Source organism: Manihot esculenta, chromosome 17 (genome assembly GCF_001659605.2).
Source record: "Manihot esculenta cultivar AM560-2 chromosome 17, M.esculenta_v8, whole genome shotgun sequence".
Taxonomy (NCBI): Eukaryota; Viridiplantae; Streptophyta; class Magnoliopsida; order Malpighiales; family Euphorbiaceae; genus Manihot; species Manihot esculenta.
Window position 1 is genome coordinate 29,574,101 of NC_035177.2, and position 10,975 is coordinate 29,585,075.

The window sequence follows — 10,975 nt, forward strand, 5'->3', positions numbered from 1 at the left end:
TCGGATGGGAACGAAAGGGATGATAAAGTGGGGACAATTCGTAGCGATGAGATGAGAGTGGTGGAGAAGACGTTGTGACGATAGCCCACAGTACTGCTACTCTTATGAATGAATTCCAATTCCTTGCATTCATCGAGGGAAAGGAATTCATGTAGGATCTGGTTTAGTAAAATATAATCATTAGTTTGATTTAAAAAAACTTTAATTTAATTATTGTGATTTTTAAAAACTTTCGTTATATTTTAGTTAAATTACCGTTAATTTTAATTAAAAAAAAATAAAATATCTATTATCTCTTCTTCCTCTTCCTCTTCTTCTTCTCCTTTCCGATCTCCTTCTTCTTCACGATCTCCTTCTTCTTCTTCTTAATTTGTTTTCATGTGGCTTGTGTGAAGGAAATGGTCTATGAGGCCTGGGAAATGGATTACTTTGATCGTCAAGAAACTGAACCTGACCCCAACGTTGATGGGTCGGTGGTGAGAAGTTTGGTTCCCAGTGGTCTGAGCTCTAGCACGGAGATGGTGCAGCCACGTCCAGGGAAAGCCATGCATTACTGGAAGATGGTAGCCTCGGTTCTCAAGCTTATTCTCTCGGCTATTTTTGGAGATTTAATCACTGCGTTTGCAAAGCAAAGAAGAAGAAGAAGAAACGCGAAAATGAACAAACGCGACATCGATCCTCATGCATCGACTCAATTTTATCAGCACCAAAGTCACCAACACACTATTTTAAAAATCCAACACAAATATTAATCGAATCACAAAAAAAAAACGTACGTCATAAATCACAACAAAAAAGTAAAAGCAAATCAATATGCAACACAGACAAACACATGTAGTAGAATTTAATCTATCTATAACATGCGAGAGTCATAGTTATCGGACGTAACGGTAATCGTCAAACGTATCAGTGATACCAAAATACTAATATCATTGAAATCAGAATCCTCCATAAAAGCCAATTGAAGTAAACAACTGAAAAATTCAACCCAACCACACTCTCGACATGGAAAATTAGGGTCAAACAATTAAGGAAAAGGAAACAACTCACACCCCAGCGGCACATTACTTGCTCATGACTTCTTTTTCCTTTCTATTTTCTCTCTCATTTTCTCCTTAAATAAATTTTAATTAATAATTTAAAATTGTAAGATTTTTATTTTAATAATTGAAGTTAAATAAATAAATTTATATAACGATATGTGTTTAAATTAAAATTTAATTGATTTAATTAGACATTATGATATGATTATTTTTATATTAATTATTTTAATTAATATTTTTATAAAAAATAAGTTGAAATGAACGAGTACTAAATAAAAACAATATATTTATTACATTTTAAAAAATCATTTCATATATATATATATTATCATTATTTTCTATACCATGCAATTTGTTAACATAATTATAGCATGTATTGAATGCATAAAATCTATTTCTCATTAGCTTAATAACAGCACAATTTTAAACTGAAATCAATCTTGTATTTATTTTTTTTCTTTAGTTATTTTATATTGGTTATATATTTTTTTATACGTAAGAACAATATATAACAATTTTTTTTTTTTTTTTATAATCCTATTAAAATAGATGAAAACAATACTAAGTATATCGAGAGACTAAAAGATTGATACCGTAAAAATCACCAAATCATCACCTGATTCCACAATACTATTGTTCTTTCCATCTATGAAGAGTTCAGATATTTTACAACGGTTAAAGAAATTTGAGACATGCTTAAACACCGACAGGTAACTAATGATTTTACTTTCCCCTATCATCTTCACAGTACTTTGCGTCATATGAAACAAGATTGTAAACGGTCAATCTATGATTTTTATGCTTAGATGAGATCTATTTGGGATCAAATTGCTCTTTCAGAACTTGTTTGGAAAAATTCCATTGATACACAAAATTTTCAAAAATACAGAAATGAAGACAGATTGATCCAATTTTTGATGGCTTTAAAAGATGAATATGAATCTAGTCGGGCTTCTCTTCATCATATGATTTTGTTGCCTACTCTTGATCAATCTGTTTTACAATTGGTTCAGAAGAAACTTGTCTTGGCTCTTTACACATTCAACCGACTGATATGGTTATAGCTGGTAGTAACACTTCTTCTAATGTCATTGATGTTGTTGCTCCTTCATCCCAAAATAGTCCTATAGAGTGTACATCTTGATTGTCGCAAGTTGGCTCGTAAAAGATCTTTTGGGATCGATAAGTCTAAATCACACCAAATATAACACCATGTTGCTTCAGTTCATCCGGATGATAGTACAAACACACACACTTATCTTCAACTCTCACTCACTATCTTTTTCAATGCAAGATCTTCAAGACTTTCTCCAACAGTGATCTGTCATTATTGTAATCCTTTCTCACTTGCCATGTCTATTATCATAGGTACAATTTTTTAGTTCTTTGACACTGCTTGCTTCAATTATATGACCTCCAACCCTGATTTGTTTCTCTCAAAACAATCCACCTCCTCTTTACCTAATATACATACTTCTGATGATTCTTAAATGTCTATCACACATGTTGGTCATATCTCTATTCCTTCTTTATCTCTCTCTAACACATATCTTGTTCCAAAACTTAGTCTCAATCTCTTATTTGTTGGTCAATTATGTGATATGGATTATGAGATTTACTTTTCTTCTTCTGATAATATTGTTCAGGATCCTCAAACAAAGCAGACCATTGGGACAAGCGTAAAGTTGACCATTTATTTAAGCTCGGTACTCTGAAAAAGTATGTTTGCTCCACCACTGTTACTTCAACTTTTTCTTCATTTCTATTTACTCTTTAGCATTCACGGTTGGATCATATCTCCTTTGGCCGTACAGTCTCTTGTTTCCAAAGGATGTTTGGAAAATATAAAACATGAGATTATTAATTGTCATTCATATCAACTTGCTAAACAAACATCTTTGCCCTTTTTCTCGTATCGAATCAATTTCTACCAAACCTTTTAATTCAATTCATTCAGACATTTGAAGCCTGCTCCTGTTCATACCTTTAGTGGCCGTTGATATTTTATTATTTTTATTGATTGATTACTCTCAATTTACTTGGATCTATTTCATGCATAATAGCTTTGAATTACCTGCCATTTGTTCACAATTATACAACTCATAAACATTTTTATTTTTTTATATATAAAACATTTTTATTTTTTGTAAAGTATTAAGAAATGCAATGATCACGAATATTAGTAATATTGAGAAATATAATAATTATAAAAATTAATATGATATTACAAAATGCAAATACATAATTTTCTTAAATGTAATACTCATAATTACTTTATATGTATATTATGATATATCTTTCAGCCGGATTCTTCCATACAGTGATTATGCTGATTATTCTTAAACTAAATTTCGTGAACCCATAATATTTTTGTATATATATACATATATATATATATATATATATATATATTTTTTTTTTTTTTTCTCTTTTGATAATCCATAATTCCTTGGACTCTTTTTAGATTTTTGTTCTTAATATCCTCTCCCATTTCGATTAAAACAAAATAAAATATTTCATTATTTCAAATTTATTCTTTAATGTAAGTTGCAATGTATGAACTTCATACATTCAAGGCAAATTTTTTCTTTTTTTTTTTAGTTTTTAGTTGTTGAATCTTTTTCTTGTCAAATAAGTTAGAAAATGTTAAATATATATTTAGTAACAGCAATATAATACTAATATTAGGAAGTAAATGTTTCCTCTCTTTGAATTCTATTCACATGGCTATTAAATAAATATGCATCTTATTCTCTATATTATAATATATTAATATTATTTATAAGAAATTAACAATTTTTTTAAAAAACAAGTTAAATTACAAGTATATAAAAAAATATGCGATGCATGTTTCAAATACTAAATATAATAACTTTGCATGGCCAACTATCGAACTTGATCGCCAAAAATGACTCTCGTCTTCCCCTTTAAATTTTCTGCTTGGAAAATCCCTTCTTTCACAATTTCATCTCACAATCCAACCATGGCCTTCACAGAACCCACCATGCTTCCTTTTATTTTTGCTGCCTTTATCATCTGTTTCTGCTCTTTTTCTTCATTGGCTGAGCTTCAAAGTTTCCAGCAGCCATTGAAATCTGATGGTTCTCTTAGCTTCTTGGTGATTGGAGATTGGGGAAGAAGAGGACTTTTCAACCAATCTGAAGTTGCTCAACAGGTCCTCTCTTGTTTTTCTTTTTCTTCTTTTAAATCCATAGATGAATTTTCTCCTCTCCTGCTTTAGTCTCGTATTAATTTGTATTCCTTTACCATTCTCTTCAATATTGAGTAACGTAGAAGAATTGGGTTCATAAGTTTCTCTATTTAATTTTTTAAAAAATTCAGAAGAAATTCACATGATATCAATAATCATTTTGATAAATGTATATATTTATATTTGGTAAAATGATTTTCAGATGGGAGCAATTGGAGAGGAACTGGACATAGATTTTGTGATATCTACTGGAGATAATTTTTATGAAGATGGTTTGACAGGAATTGATGATCCAAATTTTTATGAGTCTTTTACTAATATCTACACAGCCCCAAGCTTGCAAAAGCAATGGTACAGTGGTATGTTAATTCTCCAAATTTAATACAATTATTATATTATTCAATGCTTTGAGAAATATGAATCCATTAATTTAATTAATTTTTTCATTATTTTCTTTTCTGCAGTTTTGGGTAACCATGATTACAGAGGTGATGTTGAAGCACAGTTGAATCCAATCCTCGCACAAAAGGATAGCAGATGGCTTTGCATGAGGTCATTTATAGTCAATGCAGGTAAACAAAAAAATAAGAAGAAGAAGACATAAAAGTCCTAATTATTATTTTTTTTTCTAAAAATTTAAATCCTAAAGCAACAAACTGCTTGAGATTTGTTCAGGGCATAATTGATATTAATATTTTAATTTTATTTTTATTTTTTTTGTCTTATTTCTGTAGAAATTGTTGAAATTTTCTTTGTGGACACATCGCCATTTGTGAATGACTACTTCACAAACCCAGAACACAACTATGACTGGAAAGGTATTTCTCCTAGGGAGACTTACCTTGCAAATCTGTTGAAGGTAATGCTTCAAAATTCACATGCATATTTTATGAAATTTACTAATAAATCCACATTTGATGCAAAAGTTGAAATGAATTCTTATATTTATTTATTCCAAAAAGAAATTTAAAAGCTATTCTCAAAATTTAAAGGGGAAATAAAACAAATAATTCAATCCACAACGGGGAAAGGTAATGATGGATTTGATTTCACCTCTGTAATAGGATGTGGATGCAGCACTGAGCAGCTCCACTGCAAAATGGAAACTTGTTGTTGGTCACCATGCCATCTTAAGTGCAGGACATCATGGAATCACAGTAGAGCTTCTTCAGCAGCTTGTTCCAATTCTACAGGTAATTTAAAAATAAATGAATCAGCCAGTAATTACCAAAAGAATATTCATGAACCTTGAAGTTGCAATTTTTTTCTCAATTATTTTCCCAGGAACATAATGTTGATGCTTACATAAACGGGCATGATCACTGTATCCAACATATCAGCAGCAGTCACAGGTACAACCTATAGATTTCCACAAGAAACAACATTAAAAAAGTTTATGCAAAACATTAAATCAATTGTTTCTCAATGCAGCAACATTCAATTCATAACAAGTGGAGGCGGCTCAAAGGCCTGGAGGGGTGATATAAGGAAGTGGGATCCAGAGGAATTGAAGTTATATTATGATGGCCAAGGATTTATGTCAGCGCAAATGACCGACTCCACGGCCACTTTTGCATTCTATGATGCCTTTGGCAGTGTTTTGCACCAATGGAGCATATCCAAAGAGAGTCACTCAGCTGCATAAAGATGCAAGAATCGATAATTGCTAATAGGATTACACCATCACTATTATAAAATTAAAAAAAAAATTGCACGATAGAAATGAGAATTTGTAATGATCTGCAAAAAACATAGGTGAACCTATGTTTTATAGGCTTCCATACCGATGTACAAATGGAAAAATTGATGTAGTTACAATTAGTTTTATTAAAAAACCTTTGATGAGTTTACCTTTTTCATTCTGCTGAAACATTACATCTTTCCAAAGGATGAACTGTCGTTTGATTTCCACGCATTCTTTCTCAGAGCACAAGAAGAGATATAATCATTGAATTGCTTTGAGTTTCAATCAACATGCGGAGCAATTTTACTCATTTTACGGGTTCCACAAAAAAATCAATATAGATAATTTGATCTTATACTCTTTGAATTGTATTAGAAAATCCAACTTAGAGCAGAAATACATACATTAAGAAAACGTAGAAGTGCAAGGGGAAGAAAATTGCCAAACAACAAAACCGGCCAATGCTGCAGCTCAAGTGACTAACGTTATAAACCACTTGAAATCCCTTGTCAAGAACCTTCAAATGGAATACCGCATATAATTCCCTCTGTTCTCCAGTATGGTAAGCTCAGTAGTAACTTTTTGTGCAATTTATGTGAATAATCTTCCCATGCAGTAATGGCAGCAGAAAATTTTGCCCAATCAAAAGAATGTTGACATTTCTGCTTGCTATCGACAAAGCTAAACACCATTTCCACCAGCTGATGATCCCTCAGAACAAAAGATTTCAACGCATTAATTTTCTCCCTTTGTGATTGTGATAGTTGTATTACCTTGCAACTTTCCAGGTGAGAAACAACCAACTCCGAGGCTTTCCAACAATAGAATTGTACCATCTATTAGAATAGCAAAAAAGTTCAGATATCAGTAAGTTACCATTTTAAAGAAATTTTGACGTTTTCGCTAGTCTGGGTCCCAACTTTCGTGTACTAACTGTTTAAGTACATGTAGAACAAAATGCAGATCAGATTTAGAAGAATATGCACATTTTCCTCAGTAAACGTTTCAGAAAAAGGTTTTCAAGAAGGAAAACTTCACAAAGAGTATTGCCAAGCAATGCATACTACAAAAGAACACAATTGAGCTTTAACCTATTTGTAATATGATAAGCCAAACATATTTACTAGAATACATTAAATTTTTTTATCAATTCTTTAGGCTAGGAAAAGTGAATCAAGTCCCTGGCCCATAGGTATGGGGAGGAGATGCAGTTAAGTCAAACACAGCCAAAGAATTGACCACCACTGGCTAAGTGCCTGCAACATCATTATATAAGATTCCATTGTTTCGCTACAACAACTTGTATTTGGAAAATGTTCTCCAAGAAAATAACTTTTTTTCATTGTAAGGTAGCAATGTCAAAAACAAAAAGCACTAATATGATTCCCACTTAGAAAGTTCAATGGTACTGATAAGATTCTTCAAAGTCTAGAAAAGCTATTCTCATAAAAAAAACAAAGCTTTTTTCCTTTGACTTACCTTCCTGGGTGTCCCAAAAATCAGGGAATGTGAAAAATATGTTCTTGAAAATGTTTTCCACAAAATAAATGGAACTTAAATATTTTTTTCTAGTGTCCTGATTATACATTTTACCCTCAAGGTAGCAGTGAGTCGCCAAATCATTTCTTGCTGTTAGGGGGAAAGATATGAGCATAACAAAGTCAAATACAGCAAGATAATTAAGTGATGCTCATATAATTATATGATTCCCACAGGTTCGAGCCGCGGGGAAGGAAAGGGGAAAAAGGGATTTAATCCAAAAAAAGTACCCAAAAGAGTGTGCCTCCCCAAAGTGGCACCCACTAACGTGGAGACGGGCTATATAGGATTAAAATGGCGCCTCTACTAACAGCTTAAACTTTTGGTAGAATAGTATGCGTCCTAATGGTATCAGAGCCTCCCCATCCAATGTTGGGCGCCCCATAAATGTGCCACGCACCAGTAAAAATTCTGGGCGTGAGGGGGTGTTGAATCCCACATCAGTTGTGGAAAAGGGTAGCGTGCCCCTTATATGGGCCATAGGCACTCCTCCCCTTTGAGCTAGCTTTTGGGGTGAATTAGGCCTGGCCCAAATTTAACAAGGTCCAAAAATGATTGCATTAACAAAAAATATTCTGAATGTTGATGGAAATTTAGAAAAATGAGATGCATTTGCTAAATTACCTGAAGTAAGTGCAGAATATTGGCAAATTCATGTTCAAACAACTCATTCCTCTTAGCTAGTTTAACTGGCTCCATCAATATCATCAAATCTGAAAAAGAGCTCTTTTCTTGAGAAGAATAAATGTCAAAACCAAGCAGATGTATTCTTGCACAGCAAATATCAAATCCTGACTGTTGATTAGGTGCTTGATGCGGTGAAAACCAGTACATATTACTTGCTGCTAGCATAGGAAGCTTCAACCCAGGCACATTGTTTGAAGAACATAACAAGTTTTCTGATAGAATGGAAATGAGTTTAGCATCCTCATCATGATCACTGTCACGGCTGAACCATAGGGTAAGGGTAAGTCTTTCTCCTTCAGTTATCTGTGAAAGCATCTAGCAAGTTAGTACAAAAAACAATGAGAATAAAAGCATGCAGGTGGCTACAAGCACCCAATGCACTTTAAAATAAACTAATCATCAAAAGTAATTGCAAGGCTTTTTTCTGGACTTCCCCTTGAAAATGGAGGTGTCTTTATCATCTTCATAAATTTCCATTCCAGTGTCATTAGATGGCCAAGATTTAAGCAAATATTTTACTTGAACTGTATTGTGTTAATTTATAATTACCAATTTATCTCATCAACTGAGGTTACTTCGTGGTGCTAAAAAAATATGATTTCATAACACTGCAAGGCAACGGCTGTGAGTAATACCACAAACTTTTGTTATCAATCATCAGGTTTTCAGAGAATAACAGGGGAAAAGAAAAGGAATAATGAATAAACTACAAAATCCACAATAGTGAAATGGAACTATCTTGACAGTTAACTGAGGAAAAACCAAGAAAAATAATGATCCAGAAATAAAATCAAAGTGCTTTTAAAGGCTGCAGAATATATAAGCTCAAAAATAAAGAACTACCTCATCTACTGAATGAACATTACTGCTGTCAGCTGTATATATTGCAACATCCTGAAAAAAAAAAAAAACAGATTAAGTTTTGAACAAATATATTATAGAGAACCACATTATTAGACAAAGAATCCATCAGTAGCATCAGTTTAGCAATTCACTCAAAAAGACTAACTGAAATGGGTTGAAGTTTCATTCTCACTTCCTCCATATTAAAACATTTGAGATTATCACTCTCGAAAGGAACTTAACAGGTGCACTTACTCCAGCCTTGGGAACAAGAGTAGCTGGCTCCCCATCCTGGAAGTGAAAGAGTCCGCCTTTGAAATCCTTTGCATAAGTATTCAAGTAACAGACTGCCTTTTCGTCAAAAGAGAAGCATGAAAAACTCTCAGCAGAATTAAATTACATAATGCAAAGAAGATAGCAAAGTAAGAGACATTAAACGAATCAAGAAATACAAAATATGGAAAGGGCGAAAAAAAGCGCAAAATGATGGAGCAATGGATAAACTCACAAAAGCAAAGAAATAAATATGAGCAATTACCGTGAAGTCCCTTTGTTTGAGATAGGGCCTATTATCATCACTGTGCCACCCAATGCTGGCTCCTTTAGTCCAGCTGATTCAGAATCAGAAGGCATCATATCATCAGGACTCAGGATCAAATAAGCAAGATGAAAATTTATGATCAAGCAAGATTAACAATTATCGTCTTCGAAAAATCCTAAAGCAAAAACCCAGTTTCACAATTACACTGAAATTTATCAAAATCTATTCAAGTACAATCTATGATCCATAAAACAGCAGCAGGATCAGTAGCATTAGACTAAAGAGAAAAAGAAACACAAAACCCACCTAATCAAACCAGTGAATTCCACGAATAGCTCATATTCACAGCCAAAGAACTCCTCCACCTTCTCTTTCAACCTCTCTATCCTCGAAAAGAAAAAAGTAAAGGTAAAAGAGATAGAGAGAGAGAGACCAATGTATGAAGGAAACTAACAGACCAAGAAAACAAAAGCAAAGAAAAATAACCTCGGATGGGAAGGAAAGGGATGATAAAATGGGGACAATTTGTAGCGATGAGATGAGAGAGAGTGGTGGAGAAGACGTTGGGACGATATCCAACAGTGCTGCTACTCTTATGAATGAATTGCAATTCCTTGCATTCGTCGAGGGAAAGGAATTCATGGAGGATAAGACGAGGGTGCTTCGCGTCATCCATAGTTTTTATTTCTCAATCTACTGGTTAACTTGTGCGAGTTCTGCCTTAAAAGGAAAATATATAATATATATGGAATAAAAACTTAATTGCAACAGTCTCAGTTTTGTCTTGCCAATATTCCTTTTTACCCTGACCTTATCTTTAAGACAGTCTCTTTTGTGGCTTTTTTATCTCTTAATCATATGTGTTTATTACTCCCTCTTGTATAGTTTTTCATTTTTTAGAATTTGTAATCATTGATTTCTTATCTGCAAACCAAAGCACTTACCAGCATATTCTCACTCTCACAAGATTGCATAATTTTCTTGTTATGGTACCTTATTTCACTAATATTGATTTCTCCCTAAAAAAACATACTAAAACAAATCTCTCGAAAAGAAAGATAAATAAAGACTTCAAAGAGGAAGACCTCGTTAAGGTAATACTTAAAAGGGCATTCTACTAAAATCATATTAGAATGATAGACTATTAAACTCAGATCGAAAGGGCAGGGCCGAAAGGATAAACTATCAAGGTCAGACCTTTCAAGAGAAAAACCATCAAAATCAGACATTTTAAAAGAGCAGACTACCAAAATTAGACCTTCCAAAAGAGCAGACCACTAAGGTCAAACCTTCTAAAAAAGAACATTAAGGTTAGACTTAAAGGAATATCTCAAAGAGAAATGTCTCACTAAGGTAAGATCTAAAAAGGCTGACTACTAAGGTAAGGTTGAAAGGGTAGACCACTAAGGTCAAGTCGGAAATGTAAG

General features: G+C 33.0%; 2 protein-coding genes across 24 annotated transcripts in view; one reads left to right on the forward strand and one right to left on the reverse strand.

Annotated features, from left to right (window-relative positions):
- The window catches only part of LOC110605587, a 60,490-nt gene extending 50,216 nt beyond the window's left edge, over window positions 1-10,274 (reverse strand). For 7 of the 23 annotated variants that reach the window (XM_043952661.1, XM_043952660.1, XM_043952659.1 and 4 more), the window contains exons 1-8: window positions 10,035-10,274; window positions 9,855-9,930; window positions 9,546-9,618; window positions 9,263-9,358; window positions 9,008-9,058; window positions 8,102-8,467; window positions 6,106-6,774; window positions 5,560-5,613 (exon numbers count right to left, since the gene is read on the reverse strand). In XM_043952661.1, coding sequence (XP_043808596.1) covers window positions 6,448-6,774; window positions 8,102-8,467; window positions 9,008-9,058; window positions 9,263-9,358; window positions 9,546-9,618; window positions 9,855-9,930; window positions 10,035-10,224 — 1,179 coding nt within the window. In that variant the 5' untranslated portion in view covers window positions 10,225-10,274 and the 3' untranslated portion in view covers window positions 5,560-5,613; window positions 6,106-6,447. Of the gene's footprint in view, window positions 1-5,306; window positions 5,442-5,559; window positions 5,892-6,105; window positions 6,775-8,101; window positions 8,468-9,007; window positions 9,059-9,262; window positions 9,359-9,545; window positions 9,619-9,854; window positions 9,931-10,034 lie in introns of those variants that run through there. The other 16 variants (XM_043952656.1, XM_043952647.1, XM_043952646.1 and 13 more) reach the window with 9 other exon arrangements.
- On the forward strand, window positions 4,027-5,899 carry LOC122722250 (purple acid phosphatase 3-like). The gene is made up of 7 exons (XM_043952448.1): window positions 4,027-4,218; window positions 4,457-4,613; window positions 4,719-4,826; window positions 4,989-5,113; window positions 5,319-5,447; window positions 5,539-5,606; window positions 5,686-5,899. Exons 1-7 carry the CDS (start codon window positions 4,027-4,029, stop codon window positions 5,897-5,899), a joined length of 993 nt encoding a protein of 330 aa, XP_043808383.1.
- Window positions 10,275-10,975: the final 701 nt, after the last annotated feature.